Raw genomic sequence first — 20,678 nt, forward strand, 5'->3', positions numbered from 1 at the left:
ACTAGGGGCGCCTGGGTGGCTCAGTCGGTTAACCGTCCGACTTCGGCTCAGGTCATGATCTCATGGTCCGTGAGTTCAAGCCCCGTGTCGGCCTCTGTGCTGACAGCTCAGAGCCTGGAGCCCACTTTGGATTCTGTGTCTCCCTCTCTCTCTGCCCCTCCCCTGTTCATGCTCTGTCTCTGTCTCAAAAGTAAATAAACGTTAAAAAAAAAAAATTTTTTTTTTTAAAAAAAGAAGAGTTACTAGCAGCTGGGCAGACCACAAATGCAAAGGCCCTGGCGCAGAGTACACCTTGTATTCAAGGACCATCAGTGAGACTGAGCAATGAGCAAGATGGCGGAGATAAGTCCAGAAAGGTAACCAGGACAGATTATACAGCTTCAATGGCTACTGTAAGACTTGGCCTTTACTCTAAGTGGAGGTGAGAACACTTTAGGGTTCAGAACAAAAAGCATCTTGGCATATTTTAACAGGATCACAAACAAACAATATAATTATATGCTCCTACATGGAGGAGAGATGAAAAGAGGCCCCAGTAGATGCAGGAGTTGAGCTGAAAAGCAGTGGGGATAATCCACTTCTATGCCGGACAGGGCAGAACAGCAGAGTAGCTCTATTCTGAAGGTAAAGGCAACAGGCTTTGCAACAAATTTGAAGAAGGTTATGGGAGAAACAGAAGACTGAGGAATGACACCAAGGCTTTGGATGTTGGCAAATAGAAAGATGGAATTGCTATTTGCTGAGAAAATAAAAATAAAAGAGAGTAATCAGAAGTGAACTTTTGGACAGGTTAACTTTGAGAAGCCAATTAGATGCCAGAAATGAAGCTGGATATCCTTCTCTGAAAATTCAGCAAAAGGTCCAGTCTAGAAATAGACACTAGAAGTCATCAGAGCATGTGATGTATTTAAATCCACAAGATCAGATGAGATCACCAAATGAGTGCACATAAGAGGCCCAAAGATGGAGCCTCAGGAGCCTCCAACATTTAGAGATGGGAAGAGTGAGGAAGAGCCCACGAAGCAGAGCAAGAAGCTCCAGTTGCACCAGTTTTAACTCCTCTGACCCACTATCACCCCAGAGGGTCCACGTACAGGATGATTTCTCTGCCTGAGATTCCTCAATCCTGTGCCTGTCCCCCACCACCAACTTTACCCAGACACCTATGTGGACACACCACTGATGGCAGGCTCCTGTCCCTTCCTCTCCCACCACCTATCGGTTGACAGCACCTTGCCCAGACAAGTGCCCTCCCCCATAGGATCTCAGAGCACCACAAACCCGTCCTTCATGGCATTAATACAGTTGTAATCCTGTCATTTATTTGTGGGATTATTTGATACTTGTCTCACCATGAAAAGTGTCTGCAAGGACATGAAAGCAAGGCGGAATCTGTTTTGCTCTATCTCCGAGGTCTAGCACGGGGCCTAGAATACAGCAGGCTCTCCATAAAGACCAGATGAATGAAGGAATCATTCATCAATCTCTCTCCTTGGTTTTCTGCTCAATGAAATAATAAGACCTTCTTTGTATTGGGTCCCAAGTCTAGGTTTCTGCTTGAAATGCCTTTTTGTAGTTATGCTGACCAAAATTTAATATCCCTGTGCTCATCAATTCCCACTTTCTTGGAGCACCTGTCTCTTGTGTTCTGCCTCCCTAGGGGCGTGGTGCATACACACCCACAATTCACATCCCATTGTTCTCTCAGGAGAATCAAGAACATAAACACTGGCATATCTACTACTCAATTGCCCTTTCATTAATCAGCTTCAGCTGGAGCAGTTTATATATCTATATATATTCTTCAGAAAGAGTTATACAGCTCAAGTTCCAACTCTGCTATAATTCAGAAAAAAAAAAACTTCTAAAGGTGATATGAACAACATGGAAGCTACTCGATATATAGAGAGCTCAAGTAAGGTGTTTCCAGTATTTAGAGATTAAACAAGAAAAAAAATCCTCAAACTGAAATTTAAAAAAAAGAAAAGAAACAAAATTATAAACAAATATTTACAGGGGCGCCTGGGTGGCTCAGTCGGTTGGGCGTCCGACTTCAGCTCAGGTCATGATCTCACAGTCTGTGAGTTCAAGACCTGCGTCAGGCTCTGAACTGACAGCTCAGAGCCTGGAGCCTGCTTCAGATTCTGTCTCCCTCTCTCTCTGCCACTCCCCAGCTCGCACTCTGTCTCTCAAAAATAAAATAAAATAAATTTTAAAAAATATTTACATGTAAATTTGTGTCTGCATTTTTAAAGACCTATGCCTCAAAGTTTTTATTATATTCTCAATGCACGTATAACTACCCAAAAGGAAAGACGGCAAAACAGATATCCATCCTATACAATAACACAGCAGCTAGAAAGAACAGTGAAGATCATCATGTATAGACATGAAATGACTGATATGATACATCACTCAGAAAAAAAGCAAAATTGTGAACACTGTACAGTATATATTTAAGTAAACACATGTGATCTTTATATTTCCCTTAAATGTGTATGTGTGGATTTTGAGAAGAATGTTACCAAATTAAGAACAAAACTGCCTAGGGACGCCTCGGTGGCTGTCATTTAAGCATCAGACCTCAGCTCAAGTCATGATCTCACAGCTCGTGGGTTCCAGCCCCGCATCGGGCTCTGTGCTGACAGCTCAACGCCTGGAGCCTGCTTCAGATTCTGGGTCTCCCTCTCTGTCCCTCCCCAGCTTGCACTCTTTCTCTCTCTCAAAAATAAATAAACATTTAAAAAAATTTTTTTTTAAAGAATAGCACTACCAATAGAGAAGGGGAAAGAGATTGGGATTGCAGATATGACAAAAGAGATTTTAGTCTTACCTGAAGACTAAAGAATTCTTTGAATTCTTTTTTTACATGGAGAATGTATTATGTGTTGCTTACATAAGTCAAAATTAATTTTTAAAAATGTTAAGAGAACCCCATAATCTAACTGTACTAATATGGCAGGAGCATATAGAGCCTAGTCCCTGGCTCAGCTAAGCAGGCCCCCAGCTCCAGGTTCCTCAGCTAGAACAGGATCTCTGCTTGGGTCTCAGGTCCAGGCACATGGACCTCTATTTCTGTATAAAGATACAAATATTCTGTATTTCTGTATAAAGATACAAACATTTCAGGAGACCTACTGCCAACTTAAAAGCGTGGACAAGTAGATATCTAAAGCCCAGACTGTTTCCACTATGAGCACTAAAAGCAAGCCAGACATGAAAAATGAGCATGTTTTTTTCTATTTTTTAAAAAACAAAAGATAGGTATGGTAAAAGGCACAAATCCCCATCTTAGGTAAAAAATAATTTTATGAGACTGCTATGTTGCAAAAGGTAAATAGAAAATTATATGACTGAAGATTATTTTATGCAAGTCACTGAACTGAAAATTAATTCAGACACGTGTGAAAATGTAAGGAAAAAGAATGCAATTTTCTATGACCTCTCCATGCATTAAGTATTTCTGCAAACAGGATGATATTCAGGTTTATCACATCTGTGGAGCTCTGTTTTTTAGTAGAAAACAGTATGTCTCTCACCATGAACACAATATAAATTCTAAAAGAATAAGTCCCATCAGATAAAACTGCTAAGTCTCCAAAGTGTCTGTTATATATTCAACTGAATGAAATTACACGTATGTCAAAGTCACCATTTTTCAAATCGTCCTTTCTCGTTTGGCAGTTCGCAAAAGCCGTCCAGTGGCAAACTCTGTGCATCTTAAGAGCAGAGCCAGGGCTCAGAGACTGAAGTCCTGACATCAGATCTCCCATTATGCCGTTGGCCACACTACGCACAGCTGAACACTCTGATGAAAACAGAAAAATCAGTTCCTCGCTAGCATTTAGCATTTCTGAACAACCTAAAGAGATACTCAAAATGATTCAAGATTACTGATAAAGCCCCATGTCAGCAAGTGCAAATGAAGAGTGCAGAAGAGGATGACTATATTAGGTGTTGAATTCCAGCAGAAAGTCTGCCTGAGTGCTTGTTTTTGCCTGCGGAGTCTGAACGCCCTTTTCAAAGGTACCTGGCATGTCAAGGTGATGGAAATTACACAAACACACCCCATGGCAAATAAATGGGGTCAGGGCATGGCTGGTGAGGGTGGCTTTGGTGCTGTCGCTGATCTTGACAAAGCAAACACTGGTTTCACAACCATCATTTTTTAGTACATGCACAGTGTGTGATCTCAGGGAAGGGAGGGGTGGTTGTGATAAAAAACGAAAAGGCTCCAGTCAACATCTATCTTTTGCTTTTGGTAATATTGTAAATGCTTCCAGGATCCCAGTAAAGGATGAACTTTAGGGAAATCCTGAAGCTCGCGTTGCGTCCAGGACTCAGCTGGCTACACACCCGGCACTAACTGTAACAAGCACTCAGTGTTCCATCCCAGACTAATAATATCATCAATATTTCTCTTCGGACCTCAGGCTTTTCCTAGGGATCCAAGAACTGTTGGCTTAGTCCTCATGCTGCCATTTTAGGTGAGTCACAAGCAACATACCTGTGTGGGGCAGGTTCCTGGTCTCTGGGCACAGATCCCTAGAGGTTAAAAATGGCTTCCCTGGCTCAAAACCTCAAACCCTTTGCACTTCAAAACTGGGAACCGTAATAACTGAAAATTATATCTCATGTATTAGTGTTCTCGAAGGCCTGAAGAGCAGCACAGAGTTATATTCCCTGGAATGCAGACATTCTATATCTACCTACTTTGTACCTACTTGGAGAGGTCTGCCCACTTTGACAATCAAGTGAATGAAGAGCAAGCCTGTCACCGTCTTATGAAATTAAGGAGCCCAGGTTGTATTCCTGACCACAGGACAACGGCCACCTCTACATGGAGAACCTGCTGGCACAGCCACCAATGCTGAGTTCATCACCATCAATTCACCTTAACCCGACTGGAGAAGTCCGTGGCAGCTAGACTCTCTATCCCACTGAGGCCCAATTAAATGTCTCTTACACAGTTCTAATTCTCCCTCACTGCTAGATAATCACAACCCTACAGTTAAACCTGTCCCCAGCAATGTAAACGGGGACACTTGTCACCTGTGTGATTGTCCAGTAGAATCAAAGGAGACACATAAGCAAGCACACTAAGACACTACACTATGGACTGAAGGCTTAAAGAACTGTGTAACAACCATAAATTACTGCAAACTACTGCACTTCTAAAGAGCCTTTTGCATACTGAATGCTTCTTACGGCCAACTGGTAAGAAAGGTTTCATCATCCCAGGAGGCATGCAGGTGTTTGCAACAAAGAGATTTTTAGAAAATAGAACAACCAACAACAGCCAATGCACATGTGTGCTCACACACACCCCTCCCAAGTAGAAAGTCAATAGATGCCAAACTGAGACTTAACCTTTTGCCAGAAAACCCCTTGTCCTACTCTCTAGAATCAAGGCCTTACTCAAAGAAGAGTTTTGTGTTAAAGTGATATATGCAAGGGGCACCTGGGTGGCTCGGTCAGTTATGCATCTGACTTTGGCTCAGGTCATGATCTCATGGTCCATGAGTTGGAGCCCTGCATCGGGCTCTGTGCTGACAGTTCAGAGCTCGGAGCCTGCTTTGGATTCTGTGTCTCCTTTCTCTCTACACCTCCCTTGCTCGCTCTCTCGCTCAAAAATAATAAACATCAAAAAAAAATTTTTGTAAATAAAGTGATACCTGCAAGATTAGATGCAGGTTACCCTACTAATTTGGCACATTAGAGGAAAGCATGGAAAGAGCAGATGTTTTCTGAAACCCACTGTAAACACTGTAGCCCCTCTACAAGGAAGGATTAGGGCAGGAGGTCAAATGGAGAAATGGAGGTGCTGATCCCTTATGGAAACATCCTGACATTGGTCATAACTCACAAAGCTTCCTCTCTTTAGGCTCCTAATCGCAACTTGGACATACCAACTGCTAGGCTTTTTAAAACAGTAATGACCACTTTCTGCCGCTGAAATATCTACTTTCCTAAAAGCCAGAGCTGCTTGCTTGCATCTCTTTAGTGGACAGAAAACCCACGTGGGAAGGACAGAAGAGAACTTCAGGGCAGTACTTATTCTGGGAAGGCAGAAAGGAGCAAAGTGCTGGAGATGAGGGTGGTTAACTGGATCTGCCTTAAGAAACAGAGATCTGGATGTTAAAATGGTAACATTTGTTCAATGTGGGTGGCAGGTACCCAGAAATCTATTACACATACTTATTTTTAAGTTTTTCCGCATGTTTCAAGTACTTTATGGTAGAGAACTAAAGTAAAATGTTTTAAATGTGAAAAGGAGACACAAAAAGCATAAAGGAAATGCAATCTCGTGCCTAAGAATGGGAAGAGGCGAAGTCCAATGCTGCTTTGATTAAATGTGATTGCCAAGCAACACAATAAATATACACAAGCCTCCTGGAAACACCGAAATCCAAGATAACACACACCAAAGTTAGAAGCCACTTTATAGCTTTACATTTTATCACCAGAGAGTCTTTTGACAGCAGTCTTGTTAACAAAAGGCACATCGATTTATCTTTGGCCAAATGAAATGCAGGCCCATATTTGAAGCTGTACGGAGTAGGTCCTGGAGTATTATTTTAATATGCATTCGTTAATCTAGATGAAAGCCAAATTTCAGGGGGCGGAAGTACAGCAGCTTGCTCTTCAGCACTAAAGCTAGGTTGGATCAGAGTGTGAGTGACACAGAAACACACATTTCTGTTTAGCGTGCAGAGAAGAACAGCAAGATTTAGGCCCGTGCTAACAAATGCAGCTGCCGCCACCACAGAGGAAGAACTCAAAAAATCCACAGCTTTCTTTTTGAGGATCCTCGACCAAATGGCCCACACCAACAGTGGAATGACAGCCATTTAGAGTTAGCATGGCCTCTAAGGGCCTGTCACCAGTTTCTCCACATATGTGCTCAGGGATTTACTATCATGAGATCATTAGACTAGGGTGTAAGGCTGCCAACACGCTGGTTCTGTGGATGGGTGTGACCATCTGACCACATGCAAAAATCACAGAAACATCACAAAAGTTCCAAAGCTGTTAGCACAGGAGACAAGACTGGCCCATAAATCCTTTGTTGGCCTCACACATCATTTTTCTAAAATTTCTAAAATTGAATTAGGATAATAATCATAAAAAAAAAAAAAATCCGGATTTCAGCTTTCTCTTTTCTAAATGTCAGAAGATCTGGCAACACAGGGCTGGCGTCTGACCTAAGTGGCCGCTGCTCAGGTTCCATCAGGCCTGTTCACCACAGTCCCCACCAGGCCTCATCCTCCACACTCACCAGCATCAGTTGTAACACCACCTGCCCTTTTAATCTGAGGGAATTTTAATTTAATTTTAATTCAGGACATTTTAATCTGTGGAATAATACTAAGGGAGCCACAGCTTGGAGGCACTGGAAATGAATAAATTCTCCTTAGAACAGAATTAGGGGCTGGGAGGGAGACAGGGGGAAAGGGCTAGTTTTCTAGAATTCTGAATTCCAACAGGGAGTAGAAGAGAGGAGAAAGAACCTGACCAGAAGTCATCCTCGTCATCACCATACATCCATTCCCATATCCCTGTTTATGAGCTCCAACATAGACAACTCCTTTTCTTATACTGGTGCAATCCCTAAATATACGATATTCTTGACGCTGAACAATGCTCATTTCAGCTTAAGAGGGAATCGCTTCTGCTCCCACATTGCCTAAGGGACTCACAGAGGTGTACTGGCTTGTTTTTTGATGCAATGCTCCCACCACCCAAGCCAGCCATGGGAATTCCTTTCTACTTGGTAATGCATCAGATGCCCACAGATGCTGTGCCCAAACTCCTATCAAGTAAACTAAGCTGCACACTGTGACATTTGTTAAACCAGGAGGAAGAGAAATTATGGCTATAAACAAAAGATGTTTGATGCAGAGAGGAGAAATTACTCATCGACACAAAATAAGTATCAGACAGGCTCACACAAAAGATGCACAGAGGGATATGGAACAGAATGCCATTCATTAATCAACTGCAAGAACATATAATTGTGTCTATATCAAATGAAATTTCCAAGGAAAAACTGTCATAAACTCCCTATTGTGCATAGATACACATACACGTTACTGTATATATAGCCATAATTACGATAAAGTTCAGGATAGATTAAGTTACCTCTACATACATACTACATAAAAAATAAAAAATAAATAAAAATTTAAAAAATTAAAAACAAGAAAAGATACTGAGCAGGAAAAGCTTCCAGAGCATAGTATGTTAGTGTCAAGTCACCTTATTTTATCAAAACCTGATTTTCCCAATCAGAAGTGTTAAAGTCCATGTTCTCACCAGTGCCTGAAGACTTTCAAGACCCATTTCACAATCTAAAAAGAAGAGGAGTCTTTCTCTTCTGGGTTACAAGATCATTGGCAGAAAAAGTTAAAACCACATCCAGACCTAATTTTCCACAGCTTGGTTTTTTCATGCCCACAGATCGGAAAGAAAAAGGTAAACACTCACCGCAGAAAGCTGGCTCCATGTGGATCTCAGTGGCTTGTGGTGAATCACAATTTTTTCATCTGACTTCTGTTCTTTGGGCTCCGACTCTTCATCAGAGTCAATGTCAAGAGCCTTTTCTTTGTAGTTCTGATACAGGACAGCATTTTCTGTTAAGAAATACAAACCCTACAGGTCACTAATTGCCCCCGTCTTTATGCTAGTTTTTCTAAACCAACATCCATATTTATACAAGGTTTGGGCTCCATTTTAATGAACAACAAGGAAACAAATGGATTTCATCACTGAAGAAAAGTGATCACCAAAAAGTGATTTTCTCACTCACACAGCTCTGTCCCCAATTCACCTATAGGGGAATGGGAGGGATCCATACATGAAATACCAATGGAAGCAAAGTTTCCATGTTTCTGTCTACCACCCACAGAGGATAGCCATGCCTATTACATCACTGTTTTTCTTTAGGTTAAACTGAATTCATAACCTACCTTTCTTTCAAAGCCCACCACCATTCATTTACCTATTTAACCCACATTTATTGTATATCTACAATGTGCCAAGGGCTGAGAGTAAATGGAAAATAAAAGAAACTTCTTGTGCCCTCATAAGCTAAAAATAGGAAGAGAAAAATATTCCAAGTCACTCACTCATTTATTCATTCAACGGATATTTATAAAATGCCTCCTGGATGCCAACAACTGCTAGGGATACAATGAACAAAAAAGATAAAAATCTCAATCTTCATAGAGCGGACATCGGAGTGAGCAAAGAGTGATAATAAATAAACAAGTAATTTTTATGGTACGTCAGATGCTGATAAGTGTCATGGAGAAAAGCAAAACCTGGAAAGGAGGGGAACATTACAATGAGGGTATGTAGATTTTAAATAGGGTGGTTTAGGAAGGCCTCACCAAAGTGATATTTAATCTAAAAAAGGTGAGAAAGCAAGACATCTTACAGCTGGCAAAAGAACATCCCATCAGAGGGAAGAGCAAGTACAAAGGTCCTGGGACAGGAGTCTGTTTGGTATGTCTCTACGTGTGAGGACCAGCAAGGAAGCCTATATGGGTGAAATAGGGTAAGGGAAGGGAGGAAGCTTAAGAGATGGGGGCTGGAGATGAAGAGAGGGCAGATCATGTAGGCTCTTGCCTCAATGCCATAGAAAGGACTCTGGTTTTCAGTCTGAGAAGACAAGTCACTGTAGGGTTGAAGACAAAATAATCTTGCACATATATGTACCTATAAACTGAATGATTTCTATATGGGTGCTTGAAGAACAGATTCTCAGCAGGGTGTGACCTCTTGTGGGTGGGGTGGGGGGTGGGGGTGGGCGGTGGTCAAACAGGTGTTACTGAGAAAAATCTAAGATCTGAAAGCTGAGAAGCTTCAGAGCTAAAGGAAAAAGTATATGCAAAAGCCCTGAGGCAAAAAGAAACGTAATACCTTAGAAGAACAAAGGAAAAGTCAATGTGTAGAGTATGGGTGTCTAGTGGACAAAGGGTGCAAGGTGGGTTTAGGGAGGTGAGCCAGATAGTCTAAATCAAGCAGAGATTTGCAGGCGATGTTAAAGAACTGGATTTTATCCCAAGTACAAAACAACTGAATTTCTTCCACACTGCGAAGATTGTATTTTATCCTGATTACAAAGGGAATCCATGGAAAGGAAAAGATTTGATTATATTGTTGGAGCAAAATACTAGCTGCGTAGAAAACTAATTAGGATGCTATGCAAGAATGGAGATGGGCTATTGAGGATGGCCTGGAGATGGGGGTCAGAGAAAGGGAGGTGGTAAGGATGTTTCCAGGATGTTTCCTACATCTGCAGGTCCCAACAGCTGCACAGTGGGAGATGGGAACGCCTGAGGAGATGTAGCTTTAGAGGGAAAGATCATGAATTTGATTTGGGACCTACTGACTTTGAAATGCCTTTCCCACCTACGGAAGAAAACAGACATCTGCCTCTTCATCAACTACAGCATGTTCTATATGCATCATGACTAAAGTAATACTGGAGTCGATGCAAGATTTTACTGTTCTCTGATGGTTTTACATACGTAAAACAGATTATGAGGGTAAAGACTGCGTTACCACACCTCTGTAGTGTTCTCTAAAGTACCGGTGGTTGGCACAAAACATGCGTAGATTGTTGATAAGATTACTCACTCATTCTCACAACAACAAAGGCAATAGTATTATTGGCCTCATTTCATCCATGAGGACACTGAGTCTTGGTGAGGTTAAGATGCTTGCTCAATGTCACACAACTGATGAACAGAAACTGTACGATGACAACCCAGGTCCCTGGCTGGCAGGTTCTCACCACTCTACTGCACCTCATCCTAAGCTACATTCTTCTTAGTCATTAACTCTAAGAATCCTGTATTCCTCACATACGTATCTGTGAAAATTTCCAGGCCATCATATTGAGAAGAGACCAAAGAGCGCACAGAGACAGCTCCTTATAAAAGGAAACAACATACAACTACATATAAAAAATAAAAGTAAAAATAAAAATAAAAAGTCTGTCCTCGGACTTAAAAAAAAAAAAGCTCAACATTTTTAACCCTTTGAGACAAAGGTCCCAGAATCAATGTCAACTTCTAGAAGATGCAAACCATCTCTCTAAATGCCTATTAGGTAGATACTCTGTTTACTTCATGGTCATAAAGTGATTCAAGAGTAAGCAAAATGGACTCAGGACCAGTTATCTGCCCTCATACTGGCTATGTGATGGTGGGAAAGACACTAAACCTCTCCAAGCTCCCAGTTTCTTCAATTATAAAATCAGAGAGATGAATTTGCCCAAACCAGCTAAAATATCATATATTTTATATATTCGTTGCACCTCAGATTGGTGCTACGAATACATTTTTATGAACTGGTCATGTTTAAATGCTCCAAGAGAATGGATTTTTATAAGAATTACATAGGGAAATATTTTGTAATCACCTAAGATTACGTATTTTATATCTCTGGGTGATTTTACGGTAGATTTACTTATAGAGAGGCATACCCTTCTTCATTACTCTTGAAAGATTAGAAAATCTTAACATTTCAAAGCATGACAGAAAGTAACTACCTTCACCTCCAGCATGTTCCTCCCACCCCAGGAAGGCTGCAGGTGGGGCTGTTTGCTTTGTGCTCTTCCAGTTACTTGACACTTGACCCGTCTGTATATACAAAGTCCTCTAATCTGATTAGGGTTTGAACACCTGGCTGAGCAGCTTTTGTTTTTGTGATCCTTCACAAAAATACTATACGGGTTACAAATTCTTAGGAATAGGTTTGTATCAGCCGGGACAGTTAGAGTTCCCCCAAGCTGAAACTTGATAGGTAAATAGGAAGTCAGTAATGATACTAAAATTTGGAAATACGGAGAAAAGAATATTAAGTCAAAGGAACTATGACTTAAGATTTAAGTGCCAAACTCAGGATTTTTAACTCAAAATCTAGAGCCGGCTCTTACTCTTTGTCCATTTTTTGAGGGAGGCGGGGATGGAACCAGGGTAGATAAGAATTAAAAATCCAGGATGTTGGCTGACAAAGTTATCAGCTTACAAAGAATGCCGTTAATTCCATTTACTGCTGGTATTACTGGATGAAAATTTAGCTTAGTGCAGAGATTCATACTGTATAATTTGGGAAGAAGTTGGACATTTTTCTCATGTTAAGTGTTTTTGTTACTGCGGTTGGATTTCAACTTATAATTGATATTCCACATTGAAACAGCAATAAAAGTCTGGAAAATCAAATGCTTACCTTCCCCATCAAATGTTCCTTGTCCTTTCAGCATTTTTTTCTAAGAAACAAGAAAAGCAAAAAAGGAAAAAGCAAAGCAAACTATGTATGAATGAGCCAAACAGAAAATACAGCTATTTTAAGAAAATTACTTCTTTTGTTGTTACATTCATTAGATTTCCAAAACCATACAGCAGACGATCCCTTGAGTAGTTCACTCATCTGTCTACTACAATTCACTAAACTGGTAAAATAAAATGTACAACATCCCACAGACCCAGCAAAACAGCTTGAGAATCCTCAAAAGACCAGCAAGCAGCTCATTTCACTACTGGTGATTCACCATCACTGTTAAACTGAGCTGTGCTATACTTGCAGAGTTGGGGGGTAGGGGATAAAAACCACCTAAAATGTTATGTAATTTCTCTAAGGCCATGAGGTCGAAAATAAAATAGCCTTACTTGTCTATGACATATTGACATTTGTACAAATTGGTTCCACTTCTCTGATTAACCAAGGAAAGTTGAGGCTGCCAAAATGAATTTCTGCTGAGATCTGTCTTGTTTCTGGACAAAGCAGCACATACACACTCCAAAATGTCCTTCTTTAGTTTTCCCTATCTCTTTATGTCATATTTGGCAGTATTTTAACCTATGAAATTTCTAGGCCTCGATCAGGGAGCAGAGTTCACTTGAATCTGAAGTTCTGAGCTACCAACTTGTTAAATGCTCTCAAGAATAAATGGACACAACATGGGAATAAAATACAACCACTGACAGTGGCGACAGAGACAAGCAACAACAAAGATGACAAACATTTGTAACTTTTATGATTCTGGCAATTAATTTTAAAACTCACATTTTACCTGGATGGCATTTACTATGTTATCACTTCTCCAAAAAAAATTCAGTAAGTAATTAGCATGAATTACTTTCAATAATTAAAATAATCAATATGCTCAAAAGAAATGGGTAGTTTCCTGTCTCAGCTGTGATGAATCAGCAACCCCTGACACCTCTAAACAAGCCCCAGACATTTTGACCATTCAGTCAAGAGTACCACACCCGCTCTCCACCTCCTGTTCAGCTACCTGTATTAAAAGTGTTCAGGACTCACTCAGCCAGTACCTAATTTGCTGTATTTCTTTTTCACATTTGTCCCCCACATTCTGCCACTCTGCCTGAGTTTAGAAAGTTAAAACAGTGGTAAGAGTTTTACTTCCTCCCACCAAGCTGCATTAACCTGGCTGTGACTGCCTGCAACAGAATGGCCAAGAGATAGATGTGCACAGGTCTGATCAACAAGAGAATTAAAAGAGAACAATAACTTCTGGTTTCCTCTGTGCCCCTCCCCCCACGCCCAACACCTTCGCTTTTGGCTTGGTGAATGCCTGGCTTAATGAGTGACACTCCTGCTCACCCTTACCTTTATCCTTCCCAGACTGGAAAACTTCTCCTTGTCTTCCATCACTGCTTTCAGAACAGGCTGGGACATTCTGTTCTTCTTCTTTGAAGTGGTAGGACTGTCAAAATCAAAGCCACTGACCACCGCCCGACGATAGGACGTGGAGCGCAAACCTCTCCGCAGAGACCCTGGGCTGTCCACGTCGTTCTCCGCCTCACCCTCATCGTCTGCGGGGCCCAGAGGTGCTCCGAGGCCCTCCACCATGCTACGCACCTTGAGGAGTCTCCTGTGGGGCTCCACATTCTGACTGTTGGATTTACTTATTTTAATTTCCGAGGCCAGGTTCTTTGGAATGATTTGCTGCTTCCCCACTTTGAGGGCAGCAGGGCTATTTGTGCTCAAAACCACTGAAGGATTCTCTGGGAGCTCGTTCTCCTGTGAGGGCAGCCTTTGGAGGGGGAGTTTTTGTTCCAAAGACCTTTTCTGGGGCGCAGGAGAGAGTTTCGAGGGTCCCGGCTCAGGATCCTTAGTCGTCTGGCCGGATTGCGACCCAGAGCCTGGGGAGTCGATATTAGGGATTAGCCCATTTGCAGCAGGCAAAAGCAGTGGGCTGGTGGTCAATCCGGTCAGGTCTCCCTCCCGGCTACAGCAAGCGGGAGAGTTAGGAGTCCGCTGGGGGCGCAGCGGGTGAGGCATGGGCGAGGTCACTGTGCCATTCGCTGGGGATTTCGGGGAGCCCCCTGAAAACGCTTTGGGAGCCTGGGGAGACTTGGGACGTTGGAGCCGAGGAGAAACAGCTCTGTATTCCGGGGAGACTGTCCTCCCATTGGTCACCACCCTACGATGAGTACAAAGCAGCAGGGGGGTCCCCTGGACGGTCCTGCCCTCTGAAGCGGTGGGTACCTGGGTAGGAGTCTGCATCGCGGGGAGCGTCCCTCGGTCCTCCACTGGGAAATCCGTGATCAGCAATCCGCTGGGGCTCTGGTAGGACTGGGGCCTCGGCTTGCTCCGGCCCAGCAACTGAGGCTGAGGAGTTGACCGCCTCCGCCATAAAGGGGTTAAGCTGTTGCTAGAAAAATCCACATCACTCTCGCTGTCCATAGCGGAGACTCGGAGGTCAGCCCGAGAGGGAACAGCACCCAGTTAGTCTTGCCTAAAGAGGAAAGAAGTCATGGAACTTTGCCTCCGGACAACTAGACACGCCTTGCAAACACGCGCGCTCCGAGTCTGGCAGTCACCCGACTGCTGTGCGCGATACAACTGCGTGTCAATTAATTACCCACCCTTTCTCGGGCAAAATCTGCGCCCACCTCGCTGCGTGTTCCGGAACAGAAATCTGGGCTGTACCCAGGCGGAATAATCCAATTACCTCCGCGTCTCTCCAGCGTCCAAAGACCACCCGCACGGAAAAAGCCCGCCACCAATACGCAGGGTGCAAGCTGATGCACAGGAAACTTTGCTACGAGTTCAGCTTTCTTGGGAAACTCGCCGCGCGACGCTTCCCTCCACCGCCATCCAGCTGCCCAGCCCCGTCGTTGGTCCCCTCTCGCTCAAGCCGCCTGGCTCCTGGGCAGATTTACCTTTGGGACTTTACAGAACCCAGGGCCAACGAGCGCCCACTGCCCCTTGGGTGGCCCGGGTCTCAGATCGAATCACAGCAGCGGGAGATCTGGAGACCACAGCAGCCGACTGGGGCCATCGGCTCCGCCCTCAAGCTTGGTCCCGCCCTCAGCCTTGGCCCCGCCCCAGTTTTAGCCACTCTTAGACCCGCCTCTGTCTCAGCCTGAGCAAATCCTGCTTTCCCGCCCTGGCGTATCTTCGATCCCCTCCGGTCTCTGTTTTTTTTTTTTTTTTTTTTTTTTTTTTTAATTTTTTTTTTCAACGTTTTTTATTTATTTTTGGGACAGAGAGAGACAGAGCATGAACGGGGGAGGGGCAGAGAGAGAGGGAGACACAGAATCGGAAACAGGCTCCAGCCTCCGAGCCATCAGCCCAGAGCCTGACGCGGGGCTCGAACTCACGGACTGCGAGATCGTGACCTGGCTGAAGTCGGACGCTTAACCGACTGCGCCACCCAGGCGCCCCTCCGGTCTCTGTTTAAAACACTTGAGCACACGTGGGCTGGGTGCCGAACTCAAGGGTTCCGGACCGGGAGCTGTGGGCGCGCTAGGCTGTTGCCAGGAGCACACCGTGAGAAAGAGCGTGGGAGCCATGCGGAGTTGCAATTTAGAAAGCCCTGGGGCAGGGTTTGGGGGAGGGGGTGGTTTAGGGGTCTGGTCCTACGCAGAGTAGAGTTTTGCGAAATGCGTGAGTTGGGCTGCGCGGCTCTAAACGCTGAGAGCCAGTGCCCTCTCAGCATTCGGGTGGTCTTAAAACACAAATCTGATGGCCTCGCTCCCCTGCTTAAAATATAATATAGATTGATAGATATGCTTGCTTGTGCTTAGAGTATTTCCGGAAGGATGTGTACCGGCAGCTCGGGGGAGGGGAACTGGGTGGCTAGGAAGCTGGAGGGAGGAGGAGTTTTCATTCAATAATATTGGCCCTTTAATGCTTTGAATCGTGAATTTTACCAAAATTTATTTACCAAAAATAAATGCAATTTAAATTACAAAAAAAATTGGTTTCCAAGCATACATAGAATAAAATTCAAAATTCTCCATGACTTACCAGGCACTGCACGACCTGCCTACCTCTGTGGCAGTTTTTTCTCTCAACACTTTGCTTCACTATTCTTAGGCCACACCCACTTCAAGTTTAACCGCCTCAGAACCTGCCCCTTTGTTTTTCCTTGACCTTCTGACCCGTTCCTCCGTCAGAGAGGACTTCCCTGACCCCTCCTGAATCAGATCTTGGCCCTGCTTATTTTCCCAGCCACCTGTTCTCTTCCTTTTCTACGGTTCATGACAATGTGCATATATACATTTATTTTTGTATTTGTTATTATGTTTTGTCTTCTTTAGACTGTACGCTTCCAGAGGGCAGGAGCCATGTGGCCATCCCTCCAGAATGCTCCCTTGCCAAATAGAAAGTTGTTTGTAACCTGGCCAAGCTCCTGCTATGTCCGAAGAATAAGGCAAACTGGAGAGGAAAAATGACCATAAGATCTATATAATCAAGTCTATCAGCGAGACATATGGGCTGCTCTCCAAGTTCTCCCAGCATTCATGCATCCAGCCGGGATATAGTGAGTATCCACTGTGTGTGTTAAGTTACTCATTTTTGCCCTAGATACATTGAATGTGATGGCCAAAAATCTTGAGAGGCAAGCTCTGGGTTGTGAGATGAAGCATGAAGTTTTTCATGTTTTATACTATTCTGTATTACCAAATGCTGTATGTTGAATATATATTACTTTGAGCTGAGATATTTCTGTAAACAAGAAATGGCATCAAAAAATTTTTAAAAGATAAGTGTAATCTATTTCTTAAACTTTAGTTAGTTAACATACAGTGCAGTATGGGTTTCAGGAGAATTCAGTAATTTGTCACATACATAACAAGGCCCAGTGCTCATCACAATGCTCTCCTTAATACCCATGACCCATCTAGCCCATCTTCCACCCACCTCCCTTCATCAGCCCTCAGTTTGTTCTCTATCATTAAGAGTCTCTTGTGGTTTGTTTCCCTCTCTTCTCTTCCCAGCCCTTCCCATATGTTCATCTGTTGTTTCTTAAATTCCACATATGAGTGAAATCATATTGTATTTGTCTTTTTTGATTGACTTATTTCACTTAGCATAATACATTCTAACTCTATCCACATTGTTGCAAATGGCAAAATTTCATTCTTCTTGATGGCTGAGTAATATTCCATTGTGTAAGATCCACATCATCTTTATCCATTCATCAGTCAATGGACATTTGGGTTCCCTCCATATTTTGGCTGTTGATGATGCTGCTATAAACATTGGGGTGTGTATACCCCTTTGAATCTGTATTTTTGTATCCTTTGGGTAAATACCTAATAGTGCAATTGCTGGATCATAGGGTAGGTCTGTTTTTAGGCTCTTGAGGAACCTCCATACTGTTCTCAGAGTGGCTGCACCAGTTTGCATTCCCACCCACAGTATAAGAGGGTTCCCCTTTCGCCACATCCTCTCCAACACCTGTTGTTTCTTGTGTTAATTTTAGCCACTCTGACAGGTGTGAGGTGGGATCTCATTGTACTTTTGATTTGTATTTCTCTGATGATGAGTGATGTTGACCATCTTTTCATCTCTTAACCATCTAGATGTCATCTTTGGAAAAGTGTTTATTTGTGTCTTCTGCCAATTTCTTTAAGTGTTTATTTTTGAGAAAGAGAGAGCCAGGAAGGGGCAGAGAGAGAGGGGAACAGAGGATCTGAGGCAGACTCTATGCTGACAGCACAGAGGGTTCAGACTCATGAACTGTGAAATCATGAGCTGAGCCAAAGTCAGATGCTTAACCTACTAAACTAACCAGGCACTCCTACCCATTTCTTAACTGGGTTATTTGTTTTTTGCGTGTTGAGTTTAATAAGTTCTCTTTAGATTTTGGATACTAACCCTTTATCAGATATGTTGTTTGCAAATATCTTCTCCCATTCTGCTGGTTGTCTTTTAATCTTTTTGATGGTTTCCTTCACCATGCAGAAGCTTCTTATCTTGATGAAGTCCCAGTAGCTCATGCTTGCTTTTATTTCCCTCGCCTTTGGCGACATGTCTAGTAAGAAGTTGCTGTGGCTGAGGTCAAAGAGGTTGTTGCCTGTTTTCTCCTCTGGGATTTTGATGGTTTCCGGTCTCACATTGAAGTCTTTCATCCATTTTGAATTTATTTGTGTGTATGGTATAAGAAAGTGGTCCAGTTTCATTCTTCTACATGCCACCATCTAGTTTACCCGGCACCACTTGTTGAAGAGACCGTCTTTTTTTCCGTTGGATATTTTTTCCTGCTTTGTCAAAAATTAGTTGGCCATGTAGTTCTGGGTCCACTTCTGGGTTTTCTATTTTGTTCTATTGATCTATGTGTCCGTTTTTGTGCCAGTACCATACTGTCTTGATGACTATAGCTTTGTAATGTAGCTTGAAACCCAGAATCGTGATGTCTCCAGTTTTGTTTTTCTTTTTTCAGGATTGATTTGGCTATTCAGGGTCTTTTGTGGTTCCCTACAAATTTTAGGTTTGTTAGTTCTAGTAAAAAAAAAAAAAAAAAATTAAGAGACTTAAAAAAGAAATACAGCTAATTACACAATCATAATACCCACTTTTTAATACAGAATATGTTCAATACTAACATATATTACTTTTTATATTAGAAAAGTATAATTTAAAAATGCTTAACTGATGATAAATAAAGTGTTACCTAATTCAGAATGCAATCTGTGACTTATGTTAACAAGTTAAAAATCATGGTATGAGAAGCAAGCTTACCTTCAACCTACGTTGTGTCTGCAAACAAGTGTAGCAGAGGATTGTGAAGAAATCACGGGGCTTTCCTATCTCATTTCCAAGCAACAGCTTCATTCCCACCAAAACAGCAACAGAAGACACCAAACTCTGTTCCTTCAATAGGGGAAGTTTGGAAATTCACAGACTTACTGCCTATTTTAGCCTCCAATTTATCATTTCCAAATCAAAGAGAGCTTCAATTGTACGCACCACCAAGAAAGGACAAAGAGTTGCCAATTTAACTACACAACATGTTATCATATAGGATTTTCGTGTTTTTCCTTATTAAAGACTACTTTTAGACTTGGACATAGATTTTTTTTATAGTAATATGCATATATAAAAAAGAAATATAAGCAAATTAAATTAAGTATTTCTAAAAATTTTGTACACTAAATATAATTCTGAATCCCTTTTCATACAGAACATCAATATGTGTTTTTGCACACAAGAGAAAGGGCAGCATTTCTTAAAAGAATTTCCTAGTCTTGTCTCTGGAATTTGCTTCCTAGCCACTAACACTCATTCTGCAAGTTTGATGCTGGGGCCATCCTGTTTGATGCCATTACAAGCTCTGCAGTTTTTTGTTTTTTTTTTATGTTTATTCATTTCCTTTGAGAAAGAGAGAGCAAGCAGAAGTGGGGGAGAGAGAAAGAGGGAGAATCCCAAGCAGGTTCTGCGCGTCATTGTGGCACCCAACGTGGGGCTCGATGTCAGGAATCGGAAGATCATGACCAGAGCCGAGATCAAGAGTTGGACGCTTAACCAACTGAGCCCCCCTCACCCCGGTCCCCCTCTACAGCTTCTCTTTTAATGGCCACAAGAAAGTTTCTGACAAATTAAATTCCATGCCTTAATGATAGTCGTATATAATACAAGAATTGCTTTTACCAGCCTCTTGTTGCTTTGGAATTTCTTTCACCTAATTTGGCAATTTCTCTCGCCTTCAGTAGCATCTGTTATCATATGACTTTGACACGTGTAGTACTAAATTGCATAGACCTCAGTGAAATGATGACAATTCGAGCAGTTGTGACCATGTTCACAAATAAAGAGGCAATGCCAACTATATCATGACTGCCATCTGGCCATTGCTTATTTCTGAAGTAAGACATGTACCAGTTCCAGAGACATTAAAATGTGGGGCCAAAGTGCTTCTTAGAATTGGAAAAATATATACATTGAGCTAATGAGGAATGATAGGTTCCAGTGGTATATATATTATTTTTCCATTTTTAAAAATTAATTTGTCCAGTTCTATTGAGTTATATTTGACATAACATTGTACTAGTTTAAGGTATACAGCATAATGGTTGATATATGTATATATTTCAAAATGTTTACAAGTGAGTTATCATGCATTACCTCACAGTTATAACTGTTGTGTGTGACGAGAACTTTTTCAATTTGCTGCTAGCAGCTTCCAAATATATAATAATTAACTGCAATCATCATGGTGTCCTTTATACCCCCAGAATTTACTTATAAGCACAAGTTTGCACGTCTTGACCACCTTCACTCCTTACCCCCGATGATATTAAAATATTCAATGGTACAAGATACCAGAGGCTGAGATACCAATTATTGTTATATGTCCGAAATCAATTTGTATTGATCACTAATTATATGCCTGGTATAATAATTGT

The 20,678-nt window shown here is 42.1% G+C and overlaps 1 protein-coding gene across 4 annotated transcripts in view; it reads right to left on the reverse strand.

Moving 5' to 3' along the window:
- The window catches only part of ARHGEF26 (Rho guanine nucleotide exchange factor 26), a 128,191-nt gene extending 111,850 nt beyond the window's left edge, over nucleotides 1-16,341 (reverse strand). Inside the window, exons 1-4 of one of the 4 annotated variants that reach the window (XM_042955078.1) lie at nucleotides 16,294-16,341; nucleotides 13,645-14,776; nucleotides 12,241-12,280; nucleotides 8,488-8,633 (exon numbers count right to left, since the gene is read on the reverse strand). In XM_042955078.1, the coding sequence (XP_042811012.1) occupies nucleotides 8,488-8,633; nucleotides 12,241-12,280; nucleotides 13,645-14,724 (1,266 nt within the window). In that variant the 5' untranslated portion in view covers nucleotides 14,725-14,776; nucleotides 16,294-16,341. Of the gene's footprint in view, nucleotides 1-8,487; nucleotides 8,634-12,240; nucleotides 12,281-13,644; nucleotides 15,321-16,293 lie in introns of those variants that run through there. The other 3 variants (XM_042955077.1, XM_042955076.1, XM_042955079.1) reach the window with 3 other exon arrangements.
- Nucleotides 16,342-20,678: the final 4,337 nt, after the last annotated feature.

This window comes from Panthera leo, chromosome C2 (assembly GCF_018350215.1).
Source record: "Panthera leo isolate Ple1 chromosome C2, P.leo_Ple1_pat1.1, whole genome shotgun sequence".
NCBI classification, from domain to species: Eukaryota; Metazoa; Chordata; class Mammalia; order Carnivora; family Felidae; genus Panthera; species Panthera leo.